Source organism: Panulirus ornatus, chromosome 4 (assembly GCF_036320965.1).
Source record: "Panulirus ornatus isolate Po-2019 chromosome 4, ASM3632096v1, whole genome shotgun sequence".
NCBI classification, from domain to species: Eukaryota; Metazoa; Arthropoda; class Malacostraca; order Decapoda; family Palinuridae; genus Panulirus; species Panulirus ornatus.
The window spans coordinates 44,970,847-44,992,550 of record NC_092227.1 but is presented as its reverse complement, the minus strand read 5'-3'; the positions used below and the strand labels follow the sequence as shown (position 1 = coordinate 44,992,550).

At 41.7% G+C, this 21,704-nt stretch overlaps 1 protein-coding gene across 1 annotated transcript in view; it reads right to left on the bottom strand.

Annotated features, from left to right (window-relative positions):
* Positions 1 to 2,136: 2,136 nt before the first annotated feature.
* Positions 2,137 to 21,704, bottom strand: part of LOC139764508 (uncharacterized) — a 612,046-nt gene continuing 592,478 nt past the window's right edge. The window contains exon 3 of the mRNA XM_071691139.1: positions 2,137 to 2,422. Within this exon, the coding sequence (XP_071547240.1) occupies positions 2,376 to 2,422 (47 nt within the window). The 3' untranslated portion in view covers positions 2,137 to 2,375. The remainder of the gene's footprint in view (positions 2,423 to 21,704) is intronic.

The window sequence follows — 21,704 nt, the reverse complement described above, 5'->3', positions numbered from 1 at the left end:
AAGTAACATTCTTTACTGGCGTTTTCTGAAAGCATTTATTTTCATACGAGTCCTTCACTGAATATGTGCGTGTTACATACAGCTTGTTTTCCACTGTTTTTCTTCTTTTTTTTAAAATCTCCTTGGTGCCTAAAAGCATATCATAGTCTTGGCCTAATGTACAATGTGAACAGCTTGCTGAACATTTCCTCACCCATATACTTGAATGCTAACCTAATATCTGTAAGCAGAAAACTTACCTCCTTAACTATTCTCCTAAAATGGGACTACAGTGACAGGTTATGGATGATGTCTATTTCCTGCTGGACATTCATCATATTGAGGCCTTCTCACAGCCTGTCCCATCCTCATTACTTTACATCTGCTCAAGGTTGCATCTCAACAACCATATATCATACTAATGTTGGACTCTGTTTTGGTCCCCTTGTAAGAGATACAACACTCCCTCGATTTACACTTCCCTGTGTGTGTGTGTGTGTGTGTGTGTGTGTGTGTGTGTGTATCCAACCCACTGCAGCACATCCAACAGGGAATTCTCCTGGCCCAACTCCCCACCATGGTCCAGACTCATCAGAAGTATAGCACACATCCTTTTCCAAAACAATCTTCTCGTGAGCTGCCGACATAACAGCTGATGGAGCCTCCATCCAGACCGGCCAGGCAACGCTGGAATCGGCGTTTTACTGCCTTCACAACAACGCCACACTAGCAAATGCCACGGTAAGAGGAACGTGCTACATCTGCAAGGAATAACTATATCTTTCACACGAAAGATCGCCTTCACAATTCTCTTGTAATAAATTCATGAGATGGAAAACTTTGGCTATAGGAAGTTCTTTTCTTCCACATCGATCCAGACTTTGAAACTTCAACTTTTGGGAGTTGATGTACTTCTAAATCCAGACTTTGAATATGTAACCTCTGGGAAATTCAGTGCTTTTACACTGCCTACAAATCAGGAATATTGTTCTTCTAAATCCAGACTTCAGTAAAAATTCAGCCTCTAGAACCTTCCGGTCTCTTAAACCCGGACTTCGATTGTACGTTGCATGTAAAGATGAAATACAAGCTTCGAGCTCAAGCCTTCCAGTTTCAGTGGACAGGTTAGTCGTTTTCAGATCACCAGAGACTCCCTCAATCCTCTAGCTCCTTCAGTCAGATATCCTCAGGTTTAATCGTATGCAAGTTACTCGTAGGTAATGTTTGCCTTTTCTCTCCACACCAACATCTTGATCTTATCCAAAGCTAAAAGATAAATCGTCCTATCAACCAGACTTTTAGTGTTTACAGCAGGCACGAAATCGTCACTCAGTCTGAAGATGAATTTCTTTTATTTAGTCTAAAGATTTCACACGGGATTATCTATGGATACTAGACTATCATAATGACTCCTTAATGGGACACTAGACACAACAGGAATCCTTTGAGACATCCAAAGCTATTGTTAGGCTTCTCGAGGATACTCAACATACAAATCTTTCAGGATTACCATAAAATACACCTGCAGTCCTTCATGGAAAATGCGATACTCTATGACTGCTCGAAAACACCTAAGAGAAGATAATAGAGGCAATACTCCAAAACACCCGAGAAACATATGTGGCAGTCCAGGAAACACTGGAAATCCTCTAAGCCACAAATAACACACAGACAGACAGACAGACAGACACACACACACACACGTACATTCAAAGACGTCGATTAAACAGCAGAGGAAGCCAGGACATTCTGGTATTAGGTTGTTGCGGACGAGGCCAAGGAAGACGCCTCCGGTCACTACCAGATAAAATATCCTTAAACTCTTGAGCAAGAGAGAGGAGCCCTCGAGCATTACGTTATGACCTTTGAGCACGACAGCTCCACCCTTTAGTACGACGATACGACCCTTGAGCACGACGGTACGAACCTGGCGTATGACGACGGCCTGGTCTCTGACCTAACTCTTTAGGATTAAGTCGAAGGCCGAACCGTCACACTCAAAGGTCGTCCCGTCGTATTCAAAGGTCAACCCATTTAACTCTAGAGGCAGCTGAGCAAAACTGCTTTCAAATCACTGTATCATTCAAGATGTTGTCCTCGAAACCATGTTGACCGAGTCAGAGGTTAATAACAATCATACACTTGCTGCGTACAGGATGAAACACATTTTATTTGTTTGTACTTGTGATTAACAATTACCTATTCGAGTTCATGGAAACTTCATAACATATAACATGACAATATTCTTGAGCTACTTATGGCAATACTTCTGGTACTTATACATCATGTATGCTCGAATTCTAAAGTTAAACAACAAGTGATGAAATAATCTAAACATTACGTCTGATTCTCACTTGTTTGTCTGGTAAGCTCCGGGATCCTGCTCCTGCTTACTCTTACCTCGACAGTGGAACATTCCCACGCCTCGGATCGTTATTCATACCTGCAAACAAAGAAATTATCATTATTATTATCATTATCATTATCATTATCATTATTGTTATCATTATTATCATATTTCTATTACTATTATTTATATATATATATATATATATATATATATATATATATATATATGTCCCTTGGGATGGGGGACAAAGAATACTTCCCAAGTATTCCCTGCGTATCGTATAAGGCGACTAAAAGGGGAGGGGGCGGGGGCTGGAATTCCTCCCCACCTGTTTTTACTTTTCCAAAAGAGGGAACAGAGAAAGGGGCCATGTGAGGATATTTCTTCCAAGGCTCAGTCCTCTGTTCTTAACGCTACCTCGCTAACGCGGGAAATGGCGAATATATATATACATACATACATATATATATACACATATATATAAATATATATATATATATATATATATATATATATATATATATATATATATATATATATATATATATATGTGTGTGTGTGTGTGTGTGTGCAGGTATATACATATATAGTAAAATGTTCTACAAGATAAATACATGAAAATGCATTTATAATCAAACATACTGGAGTAAGAGAGAACTTTTTACTGGAACATACACACAACAGGCATTGTTATACGTCTGGTATAATGGAAGGATGGTATTTGCTCCAACCTATAAAGAAATACATAGATAAACAGATGGTTATATTTACGCCGTGCACTACACTACAGACGCGGCATGATTATGACATGTCTCTGATCCTCTGCCTCGGATTGTTGATTTACTCGTCTCATACAATCTGGCGGTGATCTAAAATCATTAAGCAATGGTAGTGATTGGAAAGTAAATCTGGAGATGCACGCATGCACACACACACACACCCACACACACACACACACACATACACACTGAGCGTAGGTACAGCTGCATGAATCATTCTCATCTCCAATCATGACTCGAGGATCAATAAGTAGTATTCTTCTCAACAAGTCTAATTCCTAATCTATTCTATGAAGCCACGGGACCAAAAAAAAAACTCAAGTTCGGAGATTATTTGCACACAAACACAAGGAGTGATTCGTTTTCACCTTCGGGGTCAAGGTGAGGCTGAAGAAAATGAAGAATCGTATCTAAATGTGCTTAAAAGCCATTACGTTAACGACAGAAATGGGAACGAACGTGTAAACTGTAAAGATATTTCGAATCCAGCTCCGAGCCAAGATCTGAGTATGACTCGGCAGATCTAACGCCTGGAGACGTAATTTCAAGAGACGCGTCATGACGGAAGACTTAAAAGCCTGGTTCAGCTGTTTTCCTTCGGGTACAGTGGCTCTCACCAGGAGGATCGTCCTTGTACAATCTCGGACACATAAGCAATTTATAAAGGAGATGCGAGAACACGAGGACTACATTCCTCGAGCCTGAGGGACAAACTACAGTAACTCAAGGTACAGAGAGGTGGACAGCTTGGATGGCGTCCACACAGCCATCGTCAGTAAATGACAACTATCCATCTGATGACTGTTCATGTTCTCGAGACATCCCAGGGCTCATCAGTGTTCAAAGAATTCCTCCTCCGTTCCCAGCTGCACCTAGGACATCCCAGGAACCTCTCTCTTAAGATCCGTGCGTGTTCCTAGGACACCCATCCGGCCATCAAGATGGCGGGGGCCACACCCCACACGCTCTAAGGGCACTCCAAGGACGACTATTCTTCCGTAACTCCACCGGTTTCCTCACGCGTCCTACCGACGCCTTCATGAGCCGTCTGAATCTGGGTTATTTGTCTCGTGACTCTCTGTTCTTCAGGATATCCTAAGGTCTATCAGTAGACTTGGGGTTCCACCCTCTATCGTTCCCTTTCCTTTAAGATTTAACTGGGACCACCAGACTCTGGTGCTACCTTCACAAATAAAGCTGTAGCTCCGAACGTAGAAAATAATAATGAAGGCCCTTAACACTAGTCATATGCATGAGAGAAGCAGCAGGATGAACATTACTATAGAGCTGAATGAATGATATCAACAGACTCCTCTACTACCTTCCTCCGTACTAACCTCTTCCCTCCCATAGAATTTAACCACCAGATCCCCTCCTCCACTACCGTCCACTTAACACCCTCCTTCTCTATACACTCCGACAGTGGTACCCCTCCCATTCCCTCACTACCTATCGACTACGCCAACTCCCCCATTCAGTGTCCCCTTTTCTCCTTATCTAGTATCTCTCCCTCCCCTGCCATCCTACCTCTCCTCCTCACCTCCCCTGTCACCCGTAACTCTTCTCCTCACCCCACCCTCCCCCTGCCACTCTACATCATCTCCTCGTCTCCCCGTGGCACCCTACCTCTTCTCCTCCCCTCCTCTGCTCTTTGCTGGTGTACCTCTTCTCACCTCCCCTTGCCATCCTATCACCTTTTCTCACCTCACCTCGCTACTCCATCTCTTCTTACTTTCCCCTGCTCCCCTACGTCTCCCTACCTCCCCTACCACCCTACCTCTTCTCCTCGCCTCTCCCTGCCACCCTAAAACTTTTCCTCACCTCCCCTTGCCACCCTACCTCTTCTGCTCACCTCCCCCTGCCACCCTACTACTATTACTACTACTCCTCACCTCCCCCTGTCCCCTACAAGCCTCTCCTCCCCGTTCCTCAGAGGCCGCACAGCCAATGTCCACATTCTCTGGCAAGAGTCGTCCGTAAACAAGATGGACCATCCAATTTCCTTCTTGGGACGGTCGGTGAGCGGCTGTTTAGTGGCCTCATTGGGTCGCTTGTTAGCGGACGTACTTGACGAGCCACTTGCCCACGACACACGGTTGGCGGCCAGCCACTTGCCCTCGGCATACGGCCGGCAAGCAGGCATTTGCTCTTGACGTACGGCAGGCTAGAGGCCGCTTGCCCGGATGTACGGCTGACGCTTAGCCCGTCAAGAACGGGGGAATGTGCAAGAGAGGGGATTAAGTGACCCATTAGGATCATTTTGCGACACATTACCACTTGCTTCTCGACCACATTTCATCGATCAGTCGAGACCATAGACAATAGAGCACTGTCATCTATCATTCCCTCTCGTTACGTCCATATCATTCAGTTTCCCTCCATCTCACTCCATCCTCCTATCATAAAAAGAATAGGGTCTCCCTCCCCTCCTCAAATGCATTCATTTCCTTCCCACACACAAAATTCCCTGTCATCCAGCTTAGCTCACACTAATACCCTCATTTCCCCTCTTCTTGCCAACGTCATCATCCCCTTTTATTTTCCTCCTCTCATCACACACCTAACTTCCTCCAGCTCCTCCTCCTCCTCCTCCTGTATGCCACCGTCACATTACCATTTCCTTCTCGAGCGAGTCTCAACATTTACGCACTTACTCCCACAAACTTGAAGTCACTCAATTCCTGTGCTACCAGCAAGTCCACTAATTTATATATATATATATATATATATATATATATATATATATATATATATATATATATATATATATTTTTTTTTTTTTCATACTATTCGCCATTTCCCGCGATAGCGAGGTAGCGTTAAGAACAGAGGACTGGGCCTTTGAGGGAATATCTTCACCTGGCCCCCTTCTCTGTTCCTTCTTTTGGAAAATTAAAAAAAAAAGGGAGGGGAGGATTTCCAGCCCCCCGCTCCCTTCCCTTTTAGTCGCCTTCTACGACACGCAGGGAATACGTGGGAGGTATTCTTTCTCCCCTATCCCAAGGGATATATATATATATATATATATATATATATATATATATATATATATATATATATATATATATATATATATTTCTTTCCTTTCTTTCATACTATTCGCCATTTCCCGCATTAGCGAGGTAGCATTAAGAACAGAGGACTGGGCCTTTGAGGGAATATCCTCACCTGGCCCCCTTCTCTGTTCCTTCTTTTGGAAAATTAAACAAAAAAAAATGAGAGGGGAGGATTTCCAGCCCCTCGCTCCCTTCCCTTTTAGTCGCCTTCTACGACACGCAGGGAATACGTGGGAAGTATTCTTTCTCCCCTATCCCCAGGGATAATATATATATATATATATATATATATATATATATATATATATATATATATATATATATATATATATATATATATATATATATATTTTTTTTTTATTATTTTATTATACTTTGTCGCTGTCTCCCGCGTTTGCGAGGTAGCGCAAGGAAACAGACGAAAGAAATGGCCCAACCCCCCCCCCCATACACATGTATATCCATACGTCCACACACGCAAATATACATACCTACACAGCTTTCCATGGTTTACCCCAGACGCTTCACATGCCTTGATTCAATCCACTGACAGCACGTCAACCCCGGTATACCACATCGCTCCAATTCACTCTATTCCTTGCCCTCCTTTCACCCTCCTGCATGTTCAGGCCCCAATCACACAAAATCTTTTTCACTCCATCTTTCCACCTCCAATTTGGTCTCCCTCTTCTCCTCGTTCCCTCCACCTCCGACACATATATCCTCTTGGTCAATCTTTCCTCACTCATTCTCTCCATGTGCCCAAACCACTTCAAAACACCCTCTTCTGCTCTCTCAACCACGCTCTTTTTATTTCCACACATCTCTCTTACCCTTACGTTACCCACTCGATCAAACCACCTCACACCACACATTGTACTCAAACATCTCATTTCCAGCACATCCATCCTCCTGCGCACAACTCTATCCATAGCCCACGCCTCGCAACCATACAACATTGTTGGAACCACTATTCCTTCAAACATACCCATTTTTGCTTTCCGAGATAATGTTCTCGACTTCCACACATTCTTCAAGGCCCCCAGAATTTTCGCCCCCTCCCCCACCCTATGATCCACTTCCGCTTCCATGGTTCCATCCGCTGCCAGATCCACTCCCAGATATCTAAAACACTTCACTTCCTCCAGTTTTTCTCCATTCAAACTCACCTCCCAATTGACTTGACCCTCAACCCTACTGTACCTAATAACCTTGCTCTTATTCACATTTACTCTTAACTTTCTTCTTCCACACACTTTACCAAACTCAGTCACCAGCTTCTGCAGTTTCTCACATGAATCAGCCACCAGCGCTGTATCATCAGCGAACAACAACTGACTCACTTCCCAAGCTCTCTCATCCCCAACAGACTTCATACTTGCCCCTCTTTCCAAAACTCTCGCATTTACCTCCCTAACAACCCCATCCATAAACAAATTAAACAACCATGGAGACATCACACACCCCTGCCGCAAACCTACATTCACTGAGAACCAATCACTTTCCTCTCTTCCTACACGTACACATGCCTTACATCCTCGATAAAAACTTTTCACTGCTTCTAACAACTTTCCTCCCACACCATATATTCTTAATACCTTCCACAGAGCATCTCTATCAACTCTATCATATGCCTTCTCCAGATCCATAAATGCTACATACAAATCCATTTGCTTTTCTAAGTATTTCTCACATACATTCTTCAAAGCAAACACCTGATCCACACATCCTCTACCACTTCTGAAACCACACTGCTCTTCCCCAATCTGATGCTCTGTACATGCCTTCACCCTCTCAATCAATACCCTCCCATATAATTTACCAGGAATACTCAACAAACTTATACCTCTGTAATTTGAGCACTCACTCTTATCCCCTTTGCCTTTGTACAATGGCACTATGCACGCATTCCGCCAATCCTCAGGCACCTCACCATGAGTCATACATACATTAAATAACCTTACCAACCAGTCAACAATACAGTCACCCCCTTTATATATATATATATATATATATATATATATATATATATATATATATATATATATATATATATATATATATATTGGAAAGGATCACAATTTTGCGCGTGATCAAGATAGTACTATGAGTCTGCGGGGAAAATGAAACACGATAAGTTCCCAAGTGCACTTTCGTGTAATAATCACGTCATCAGGGGAGACACAGAAGAGAAATATAAGTCAGTTGATATACATCGAAGAGACGAAGCTATGACGCCATTTGGTAAACATGATGATGTGATTATTACACGAAAGTGCACTTGGGAACTTATCGTGTTTCATTTTCCCCGTGGATTCATAGGAATATATATACATATATATATATATATATATATATATATATATATATATATATATATATATATATATATATATATATATATATATATATTCCATATGTTGAAATGGTGTTTCCAGATTTGTAGTAATGGGTAATGTTAAAAGGGATTGACACAACACAACAAATAACGTTCCAACATATCTCATGATCCTTCATGCCCAAGATGGAACTAGCAGAAGGAGGACACCGGGGAGCACTTGTTATTAGAGAACCTTAGAGTTGTATCCAAATCGCTTTAGATAATTGAAAAAAAAAGTAGATTTTTATCATAACTCTAAATTCCCATAATCGCTCTAGTCACAGATAGTAAAAGAGCTACAAAGAAGCACCAGCCAACCCAGTCACCAATTTGATCACTATGAAACGAGGAACACTTGGTCTCTGGTGCTCACCATCGATAATCATGGCACTCAGTGATCTTTAAGATGTAGTGTTTCTGAGTTGGGCACACTTAGAAATGCATCAATGCAGAAGACATGTGAAAGTTTCTGTTTGCCTGTGACTTCAATCAGTAAGTTGTACCGATTTTTAAGGACACTAAAAAAGTGTCATGTTGAAAACTGTACTTACAGATATTCCTTTTTTTTTATTTGTCTTTACCATCGCGAACAAGAGCGACCATCTTTGCATTCAATAGAACCAAGATATTTTTCTCTTCAGTTAATAGTTCACCACAAGAGGTAAATATAATATTCAAGGGTTTCTGGTAAAACTAATTACTGAAGGGAACGCATCTGTCCTGAATTCAGGTCTAATTAGGCCAACTTTATAGAAAACATACAACTTGATCCCATATCGGATTTTGAAACATTAATTCTCTACGGCTGATTGATTTGTGGTCTTGCCCGAAATACGAAATACAAATTATTTCATTTTCATATTCTCATTGGAGAATGAGTGTTGTACGTATCATACATGGTGTACTTACATACCCTGATTTCATTATCAATATTATTATTATCATCATTATCATTATTACTATCATTATTACTATTACGCAAACCTAGGACCTCTTTTGCATCATTAAGGCTTCAGCAGCTTCGAGAGAAATGACTGGCTCCTTTAGACCAAGATTGTACCCACTTGCAGGTCGGGTCTGGTAACGCGCACACACACACACACACACACACACAAGCGCTACACCACTTCCGTGGTGTAGCGCTTAGCGTTACTGACCATTACGCATGCACAGGCCGTTTGGGATCACACCTGCATAGGTTCGAATCCTGATCGCAGCAGCCGATCCACAGTCCACCTAGCTGTTCATCCTCCTCTAGAGGATCTTCATTAAAATGGGTACCTAGCATAAGAGAGAGAGAGAGAGAGAAAAGAGAGAGAGAGAGAGAGAGAGAGAGAGAGAGAGAGAGAGAGAGAGAGAGAGAGAGAGAGAGAGAGAGAGAGAGGTCTTGTGTGTGTGTGTGCGCGGAGAGGAGTAAAGACATGGTACATATGTACAATCCAAGTTACGGGGCAACACCAGTAGAAGACTCTCCCTGCAACACACAAATAGTCATCACACACAATAATCATACACACTCACACACACACACACACACATACACCAGCCTAAGCCCGATAACCAATCATCGTCCAGCCACAGGGGAAGGATGAACAGCTGGGTTGGCCGAGGGCCAACTGTCGCCCCCAAGATTCGAACCCAGGCGAGCACGTGCGTGAATTATGGTAAGCGACTCTAAATACTACACCACATGCACTGTGTGTGTGTGTGTGTGTGTGTGTGTGTGTGTGTGTGTGTGTGTGTGTGTGTCAATACACACCCAGGTACTAGAGGACAAAAATATACACGTAAAGATTTATGTCTGTATGTCTATATGTACCAAACGAAAGTGGTGTTCACCGGCAAAATAAGATTTTCAGGAAAGGCATCAGATTAATACCCGTTCCTCCAGCTTGAAATATATTCTCCAGGAAACGTCAGGTCAAGATCAATATTCCACCAGTATTATTCCACCACTCCAGACGACCTGCCAACTCCAGGTCTAATCTATTGCACAAATAATTCCAACTTGATCCCGATTCTGAACCCTCACACCATCTCCACCTTCCTCCTTTATTTTAATGATCACATATTAATACCCTTTTCTTCGTCTGGTCTTGAAGCTATCTCGACAGCGCGGGAAACGGCGAACAAGTAGGGGGAAAAAATAATATATGTGGCCTTTGTTGTCTTTTCCTAGCGCTATCTCGCGCTCGTGCGGGGGGGGAAGGGGGATGTCATTTCATGTGTGGAGGGGTGGCGACGGGAATGAAAAATGGCAGCAAGTATGAATTATGTACATGTGTATATATGTATATGTCTGTGTAAGTGTATATATATATGTATATGTGTGCATGTATATATATGTATATGTGTGTATGTATATATATGTATATGTGTGTATGTATATATGTGTATGTGCGTATGTATATATATGTATATGTGTGTATGTATATATATATATATATATATATGTGTATGTATATATATGTATATGTGTGTATGTATATATATCTTTACGGTGAAATGTATAGGTATGCATATGTGCGTGTGTGGGCGTGTATGTATATACATGTGTATGTGGGTGGGATGGGCTATTCTTTCGTCTGCTTCCTTGCGCTACCTCGCTAACGCGGGAGACAGCGACAAAATATAATAAATAAATATAATAAATAAACATAATATATATATATATATATATATATATATATATATTATCCCTGGGGATAGGGGAGAAAGAATACTTCCCACGTATTCCCTGCGTGTCGTAGAAGGCGACTAAAAGGGGAGGGAGCGGGTGGCTGGAAATCCTCCCCTCTCGTTTTTTTTTTATTTTCCAAAAGAAGGAACAGAGAAGGGGGCCAGGTGAGGATTTTCCCTCTAAGGCCCAGTCCTCTGTTCTTAACGCTACCTCGCAAACGCGGGAAATGGCGAATAGTATGAAAAAAAAAAAAAAAAAAAAAAAAATATATATATATATATATATATATATATATATATATATATATATATATAATCAGAATACGTAACAAACATCATAAAATTCATTTATCTATATCTATATCCAAGACAGCTAGAGAAGGGATGAGAGTGGATGCGGTCTTTCATCATCTGTTCCTAGCGCTACCTCGCTAACGCAGGAAACTTTAATCAGGTATGGAAAATGTATATATCCTGGAGATAGGGGGAGACAAAATACTGCCCCCGTATCTCCTGCGTGTCGTAGAAGCCAACTAAGAGGGGTGGGAGCAGGGGACTGGAAAAGTACCAAATGAAGATCTTTTATTCTGTAAGGATCAGTCATCTACTGTGAGCGCTACCTGGCCCATGCGGGAAATAATGATCATGAATGAAAGAAAAGTAAATGTATAAGATACTCACGATGAGCATACCAGGATAGGGTCTGAATGTATAGCAAGAGTGGATGACATGTAAATGAATAGGAGTGGATGACACGTGAATGAATAGGAAGAATGAATGAAATGTTTATGTACAGGAATAATGGATGATATGTGAATGAAGAGGGGCAATGGATGACACGTTTATGAACAGGGATGATGGATGATATGACAACTGACTAGTTGATGACACTGAACTTAGACTACTTCATTCATATCATGTGTGGGGGAAAGTCACCGAAGGGTCATTTCTCATCATTTCCTTGTTCTAGAAGGATGTTATCACCCATGGGTTGTGCGAGGTTACAACCCTTACGTAGGATGGCCTGGCCTTTGACCTGACCCTTATAATCAAAGGTTTGGTCAAACGCAACGCCGTTCTTAAGGCTCTTACTGTCGTGCTCAAGGGTCGCAACGCTGAGCTAAAGGCTCGTGTTCAAGGGTCGTGCTGTCGTGCTCAACGGTAGTTCCAGTGTGTTAACATAAGAGGTCAAGTGTTTCCAAAGTGACAGTAAATTAACACAAGCGTCTAAGTTGAGGATATGGAGGCCGCTAACATGAGCTCTTTTTTTTTTTTGGATAAGTAATTTCTCACAGTCAAGAACTTTCATATTTCTCATCCACTGAGAACAAAAAAAATGTAGGATAACTCTCCCTTGAAAAGGAAGAACCAGTCATAAAAGAAGTAATAGATCATCTTTATTTATCTCCATCTATTCCTTTTTTTTCTGTGTCTGGCGGTTAAGTTTATTGCCTCTATATGCCTCTGACATCTTCCTCGCGACAGTATTTACGAGTTGTGACGACGAGAGTTTGCTAAAAGCCGGGGCCTAGCGCGTAGCGCTCACGGTCGGAAAATCTAAGAGTTACGAAGAACGAGTCTTGTGACTTACGTACCGTCAAGTGTCGTCGTGTATATGAAATGGAGAGAATATATATTTGTCGACTGAGAGCCAGCACAAAGGAAAAGTCAGTTACTGGGGCCATTGGAATGAAACCTGACAGCCACAGAAGTGCTGGTTCACTGCACAGCCGTCAGTGACCCTCCCGATGCCCAGGTGGGTCGTACCGATAACACACCTCCCTGGTCGGTGGCTGACTAACACCTGTTACCGAAGAGATAGATAGATAGATAGAGAGAAATAGATAGATAGATAGAGATAAAGAGAGATAGATAGAGATAAATAGATAGATAGATAGAGAGAAATAGATAGATAGATAGAGATAAAGAGAGATAGATAGAGATAAATAGATAGATAGATAGAGATAAATAGATAGATAGATAGAGATAGATAGATAGAGATAAATAGATAGATAGATAGAGATAAAGATAGATAAATAGAGATAAATAGATAGACAGATAGAGATAAATATATAGATAGATAGAGATAAATAGATAGAGAGATAGAGATAAATAGATAGATTGGTAGATAGATAGATAAATAGATAGATAGATAGACATAGATAGATAGAGAGAGAGAGAGAGAGAGAGAGAGAGAGAGAGAGAGAGAGAGAGAGAGAGAGAGAGTGTGTACCTACGTACCCACGAATATATATGACAGGATTATGCAGACAGACAGTGTTAAGCGCTCATCGCGCGTATTGCTTGTTTGATAATACTATTCATCTCCGTACCTACGCAAATTACATCACTGTAAATCGTGGGTTTCACGTGAAACTGTTTTGTACCATTTATAAAGATCTCTTAGATATTTCAATATCCGTTCCATGCGTTTCTTACTTCACGTTAAATAGTATTCTACTCTCACGTGGCTAACTGACGTATATTTGATTTTCATTTGTTTTTGCTATATTCCATGGTAATATTGCAGACTTGATAAATGTATTTCTTTCTTGCTGAATGGCTTTTTGCCAGAATGTTGGCTTTTATCCCCTTTATGTCCAGCAACGTGCAGATTACTAAATATATTTCCCGTTTTCTTTCCACGTTGTATAGTTTGAATTCTTTCAGCCTCTACTTATAATGTATATATTCCAAGCCGATGATCGTGAATCGACTTTCAATTCTCCTTAATTTGTTCAGTTCCTCTCGCTTGGTTGGTGACCACAGAAAACAGCAGTGTTCAATCTAATTTTAATGACAAATACAATGAACCATTTCTTTCATTAGTTTTTCCGTCACTTGTAGTGACTGCTGTCGCCATCAAACCATCCATGACTTGGCCAGACAATACCATCTTATCAGTAAACTGTTGGAATTCTCGTGTCTCATTCATGGTGGCTCCCACATCTTTGGCGTTTGTTTCACTTCTTAGTACTTTCCACTTTACCAATCATCCCAAGACTGATCTTTTCCAGTTTTCCTTAGTTGAATTCTATCAAATTAACTTTTGCCCATTAACATACAGATAGATAGATAGATAGATAGATAGAGAGAGAGAGAGAGAGAGAGAGAGAGAGAGAGAGAGAGAGAGAGAGAGAGAGAGAGAGAGAGCACATGAATCTTTACAATGTACCTACATGAGTCGGGAAGGGTTGGAAAATCCCTCTAAATGTTGGCCCTGAACCAGAGGGTCTTTCTTTTTCTTCTCTTTTTTCATCATGGTTAAGGGAGACGTAACTTTGACACAACATACCAATGACATCCTGTGGAAAATAACAGCCATAACGGGAGAGGTGTACAGTGAGACTACTTCATGCCAGGGCGGCACAGGGGAATAAACATGGGGGAAAAACGCAGTACACTCAACCCTGGGATAAAATGTAATGGAAAGTTATCAAAGAGTCGGTGTTAGGGCCAGGGTAGCCAGCAGAGTGTAAAGATAGGCAGGGTGCTGGGAGCCGGTGGGGAGAGGTTTGATAAAGCAAAGAGAATATTTAACCACATATAATGGAGGAGTTTAAAGGAGGGCGGGGTTAGCTGGGGAATAGTATACCGGTGGGGCAGGCAGCCAGGAGTGAGGAAATAGATGGCTGGGTGGGCAGGTAGGTAGGTAGGTAGGTAGGTAGGTAGGTAGGTAGGTAGGTAGGTAGGTAGGTAGGTATGTAGGTAGGTAGGTAAGGTAGGCAGGTAGGAAAGAAGGGAGAAAGGTAGAAAAGACGGGAGACAGGTAGGAAAGAACGTAGATAGGAAGGAAGGTAAGTAAGAAGGAAGGAAAGTAAGAATAAAGATAAGTAGGTAAATAGGTACTGAAGAAGGAAGGGATGTGGAGAGCCTTGCCACAATTCCTATGGCATATACCTGATTCTGCTGTGTTGAAGCATCGGATCAGGACTGTTATTACTGAGGACTAACATTATGGTCATAGAGAGTAAGATTGTAAGTAATTAATATTGTAAGACTGTAAGTAACCATTTGTTCAGCATATTGTCTGGCTTGTGTTCCGCCTGAGTGTGTGTCCACAAGGATTATGTTATTGTTTTTTATATAAGCCAGAGAACCTCTCCTATGGTGCTCCTGCAGCTTCGAGAATACACTCCACGCAGAGGTGCCATTCATCTCTGTGAAACTAAAGCGGCGCTGATGAAGCCGGCCGCGTCCACCGACCGGGACCATAGGTCATAAATTGTGGTGCTGTTGTGTGTGTGTGTGTGTGTGTGTGTGTGTGTGTGTGTGTGTGTGTGTGTGTTTGCGGAGGGAGCAGATGAATTGTGCAGTAAGTGTTCGGCGTCTTCACTGTGGAAGTTGCATCATGGACATGAAGAGTCTTGGGATGTGTCGGTCAGCGTGGGTAGTAATGCAGGGATATATATATATGATGAATACCTTCCTCTATCTCCAGTCACCTCCGGCAGAGCAGAGAACGAAAGTCCTCTCACATAAAGACAACCTCAGAACCACATCTCAACACCCTGACGCCAAAAGAGCAACCAGCAGTACACACTTGGAACAATGACTCACCCAGACGTTCTTCATATCCACGAAAGTTTTAAGTCAACTTTTAACCCCAGAGGAATACGTACCCAGCCTGCACCCTCCTCTCACCATGAATGGTTAAACACTCACTCAGCAAGACTCTAGCTATTCTAGGCATTGCAAGCTACAAACACATGACACTCACTCCCCATGTCCAAACATCAATACAGAATGAAATGCCCTCAGAACACTAACGGACCATATTTGGACAAGGGAAAGAAAATGTCTTCGTATCCTCTAAACGCAATTCATTCGCTCCACCCTGATCATCCACCCAGTCAAAGGCAAATAAATAACTAGGCACAAACCACACAAAAACAAAGCACTCAGAACAAACATTGGCTCCTTTGCAATCAAAAACACTCAGCACCTACCCATTGAGACAAAAACCCTTCTAATATAATCCTAACTTAATATGCTCAGCACTCAGTTCTTTGCAATACCACTAGACCCTTCCCAGCCACAATGACCATCTATCTCCAACCAGAAATATAAAGCTTAACCCCGCCTCGCATTTCGGCAAGCTTTACTCAACGCTGATAAAACATATATACGCATCGAAGTGATTCAACAACCGCCCAACTCAGTATCAAATGCTACCCCACCAGACGCAAACACAGAGTAGATGTAACTTTCCGGACATACCAGTTACACCTTCTTGTCTTTGCTCTAGACATTAATACATCCTAACATCATCACAAACACTGAATCAACATATCTCTAAGACCCTTCACGCCAACGAAGTAGGCAGGTTCCTGAGCGCAGCAGGAGCACTTTAAAAAATAGAAGGGACTCCTGGAACATGAGGTTAAACTCACACACACACACACACACACACACATATATATATATATATATATATATATATATATATATATATATATATATATATATATATATATATATATATATATATTCCTATGAGTCCACGGAGAAAATGAAACACGATAAGTTCCCAAGTACACTTTCGTGTAATAATCACATCATCAGGGGAGACACAAGAGAGAAATATAACAGTCAGTTGATATACATCGAAGAGACGAAGCTAGGACGCCATTTGTTAAAACATGTGATTGTCAAAAAGATTTTGTGTCTCCCCTGATGATGTGATTATTACACGAAAGTGCACTTGGGAACTTATCGTGTTTCATTTTCCCCGTGGACTCATAGGAATATCTTGATTACGCGCAAAATTGTAATCCTTTCCAATATATATATATATATATATATATATATATATATATATATATATATATATATATATATATATATATATATACATATATATATATATATATATATATATATATACATATATATATATATATATTTTTTATTTTTATTTTTATTATTATACTTTGTCGCCGTCTCCCGCGTTTGCGAGGTAGCGCAAGGAAACAGACGAAAGAAATGGCCCAACCCCCCCCCATACACATGTATATACATACGTCCACACACGCAAATATACATACCTACACAGCTTTCCATGGTTTACCCCAGACGCTTCACATGCCTTGATTCAATCCACTGACAGCACGTCAACCCCGGTATACCACATCGATCCAATTCACTCTATTCCTTGCCCTCCTTTCACCCTCCTGCATGTTCAGGCCCCGATCACACAAAATCTTTTTCACTCCATCTTTCCACCTCCAATTTGGTCTCCCTCTTCTCCTCGTTCCCTCCACCTCCGACACATATATCCTCTTGGTCAATCTTTCCTCACTCATTCTCTCCATGTGCCCAAACCACTTCAAAACACCCTCTTCTGCTCTCTCAACCACGCTCTTTTTATTTCCACACATCTCTCTTACCCTTACGTTACTCACTCGATCAAACCACCTCACACCACACATTGTCCTCAAACATCTCATTTCCAGCACCTCCATCCTCCTGCGCACAACTCTATCCATAGCCCACGCCTCGCAACCATACAACATTGTTGGAACCACTATTCCTTCAAACATACCCATTTTTGCTTTCCGAGATAATGTTCTCGACTTCCACACATTCTTCAAGGCCCCCAGAATTTTCGCCCCCTCCCCCACCCTATGATCCACTTCCGCTTCCATGGTTCCATCCGCTGCCAGATCCACTCCCAGATATCTAAAACACTTCACTTCCTCCAGTTTTTCTCCATTCAAACTCACCTCCCAATTGACTTGACCCTCAACCCTACTGTACCTAATAACCTTGCTCTTATTCACATTTACTCTTAACTTTCTTCTTCCACACACTTTACCAAACTCAGTCACCAGCTTCTGCAGTTTCTCACATGAATCAGCCACCAGCGCTGTATCATCAGCGAACAACAACTGACTCACTTCCCAAGCTCTCTCATCCCCAACAGACCTCATACTTGCCCCTCTTTCCAAAACTCTTGCATTTACCTCCCTAACAACCCCATCCATAAACAAATTAAACAACCATGGAGATATCACACACCCCTGCCGCAAACCTACATTCACTGAGAACCAATCACTTTCCTCTCTTCCTACACGTACACATGCCTTACATATATATATATATATATATATATATATATATATATATATATATATATATATATATATATATATATATATACATATATATATATATATATATATATATATATATATATATATATATATATATATATATAGGGTAAATTGCAGGGTAAGTTTGAATGGAGAAAAACTGGAAGTGAAATGTTTTAGATATCTGGGAGTGGATTTGGCAGAGGATGGAACCATGGAAGCGAAAGTGACTCACAGGGTGGGGGAGAGGGCGAAGGTTATGGGAGCGTTGAAGAATGTGTGGAAGGCGAGAACGTTATCTCGGAGAGGAAAAATGGGTATGTTTGAAGGAATAGTGGTTCCAACAATGCTATATGGTTGTGAGGCATGGGCTATAGATAGGGATGTGCGGAGGAGGGTGGATTTGATGGAAATGAGATGTTTCAGGACAATATGTGGTGTGAGGTGGTTTGATCGAGTAAGTAATGAAAGGGTAAGAGAGATGTGTGGTAATAAAAAGAGTGTGGTTGAGAATGCAGAAGAGGGTGCGTTGAAATGGTTTGGTCACATGGAGAGAATGAGTGAGGAAAGATAGACACAGAGGCTATATGTGTCAGAGGTGGAGGGAACGAGAGAAGTGGGAGACCAAATTGGAGGTGGAAGGATGGAGTGAAAAATATTTTGAGCGATCGGGGCCTGAACATACAGGAAGGTGAAAGGCGTGGAAGGAACAGAGTGAATTGGAACGATGTGGTATACCGGGGTCGACGTGCTGTCAATGGATTGAACCAGGGCATGTGAAGCGTCTGGGGTATCCCATGGAAAGTTTTGTGGGGCCTAGACGTGGAAAGGGAGATGTGGTTTCGGTGCATTACACATGACAGCTAGAGACTTGAGTGTGAATGAATGTGGCCTTAGTTGTCTTTTTCTAGCGCTACCTCGCACGCGTGCGGGGGGAGGCGGGTGCCATTTCATGTGTGGCGGGGTAGCGACGAGAATGGCTGAGGGCAGCAAGTATGAATATATACATATGTATATATGTATATGTATGTATACGCTGAAATGTATAGGTATGTATATGTGCGCGCATGTATATACTTGTGTAAGTGGGTGGGTTGGGCCATTCTTTCGTCTGTTTCCTTGCGCTACCTTGCTAACGCGGGAGACAGCGACAAAGTATAATAAAATGAAATAATATATATATATATATATATATATATATATATATATATATATATATATATATATATATATATATACATATATATATATATATATATATATATATATATATATATATATATATATATATATATATATGTATATATATATTTTTTTTTTTTATACTAATCGCCATTTCCCACATTAGCGAGGTAGCGTTAAGAACAGAGGATGAGGACTGGGCCTTTGAGGGAATATCCTCTCCTGACCCCCTTCTCTGTTTCTTCTTTTGGAAAAAAAAAAGAGAGGGGAGGATTTCCAGCCTCCCGCTCCCTCCCCTTTTAGTCGCCTTCTACGACACGCAGGGGATACGTGGGAAGTATTCTTTCTCCCCTATCCCCAGGGATATATATATATATATATATATACTTGTGGATACAAGTGCAGGATCACAGTCAAGGAAATTTGGCTCCAAGGTAGTCCATCATTTTCCTGTTGCAGGAGCCCAATGTGTGTGTGTGTGTGTGTGTGTGTGTGTGTGTGTGTGTGTGTGTGTGTGTGTGTAGAATCCCTTATGACACAGATTAGAGCCATGTGTCTGGCTGCTACGTCAAGGTTCCAAGAAAATAACTACAATCGAAAACGTCTCTCACACACACACACTGTTAATAAGAAACCTGGCAAGGTCTGAACTTAGGTACAAAACACATCATGCTTCTTCCTCGACCTCGTACGTGGTCATCCTAAATAAGACAAAACGGTTACGTACTGATCATGATGGCAAGATCCATATCGGCCTTTAAACTGGTTAACTGAACAAGCCTTTTAAAAGGAATCAGAGCTGTGGGTCATTCCGGATTATAGCACTTAATCCAGCAGAGATAGATAAATATATAGATAGACAGATACATAGATAGATAGTAGATAGATAGATAGGTAGATAGATAGTAGATAGATATAGATAGTAGATAGATAGATAGATAGATAGATAGATAGATAGATAGATAGAGAGAGAGAGAGAGAGAGAGAGAGAGAGAGAGAGAGAGAGAGAGAGAAAGAGAGAGAGAGAGAGAGATAATCCTTTATCCTGTCGCCTCCCATATATAATGAATCAAGCTCTATTGTAAGTCGACTAAGGTTCTTTTCACTCGATGCTGAAGTTTGGAGTAGTTTGGAGGACTGGAAGAGCAAGTTAGCGAGGTACGAGAACAGGAAGAGGAAGGGGCGCCCGTGTGATAGAGGGAAGGGCGGGAAGAAGGGAATGGGGAGGGGGAGGGAAGGAGGGAGGGCTGTGGAGGGGAAAAAATGTGGGGGGGAGGAGGAGAGAGGACGGGAGGTGAGGAAGATATGGGGGTGGGGGGTTTCACTGGAATACTGAAACCGGGGAACTGAGCTGATTGTAGTAAGGAGGGACAGGAGTGGGGAGAGAGAGGCGGGGAGGAACGGAGGAAGGGAGTGGGGAGAAAGAGACGGGGAAGAACTGAGGAAGGGAGTGGGGAGAGAGAGAGAGAGAGAGAGAGAGAGAGAGAGAGAGAGAGAGAGAGAGAGAGAGAGAGAGAGAGAGAGTGTTTCAGCTGGTGTTTGGTAGGAGCGCGTCGTCTGATAACAGAGGAGGGATTGGGAGGTGGACACCAGAGGGGATGGGGTTGGGGCATCTGGCGACATGGGGAGGAGGATGAACAGCTGCAGTAGGGTGGAGATAAAGAGGCGTCCACTAGGGTCGAAATTAAGGTTTAAATACCTGTTGAGATAAATTATAAAGGCGTCCACCAGGGTCAAAATCAAGGTTTAAATACCTGTTGAGACAAACTAATAAAATGTAATGATAAAGTGAAAAACCTATTTATAAAGTTTACTCCATTTACACCTTCTTCCGGCGCTCCAGTTAAAAATAAAATATAATTTCATCATGGGATATATCTATCTTGGGATATAGCAATATGCTTCCCATGTATCTGTAACACCTACATGCGTTCTCCATTGCAGTATCGTGTCGTGCAAAACGATCACCACACTTCGAATCTTTCCCCTGAACTTGGATCCTCAACAAGATGTGTTATACATGGCTTTATATACCAGTCTCGTCCCTCAACTCTCTCTCTCTCTCTCTCTCTCTCTCTCTCTCTCTCTCTCTCTCTCTCACACACACACACACACAAACTTCCTATCGTCATTTACACAGTTGTGTCAATACCACCTACCAACCACTAACTCTACCACAATACCAAAATCTTATCTAAGCCTAAA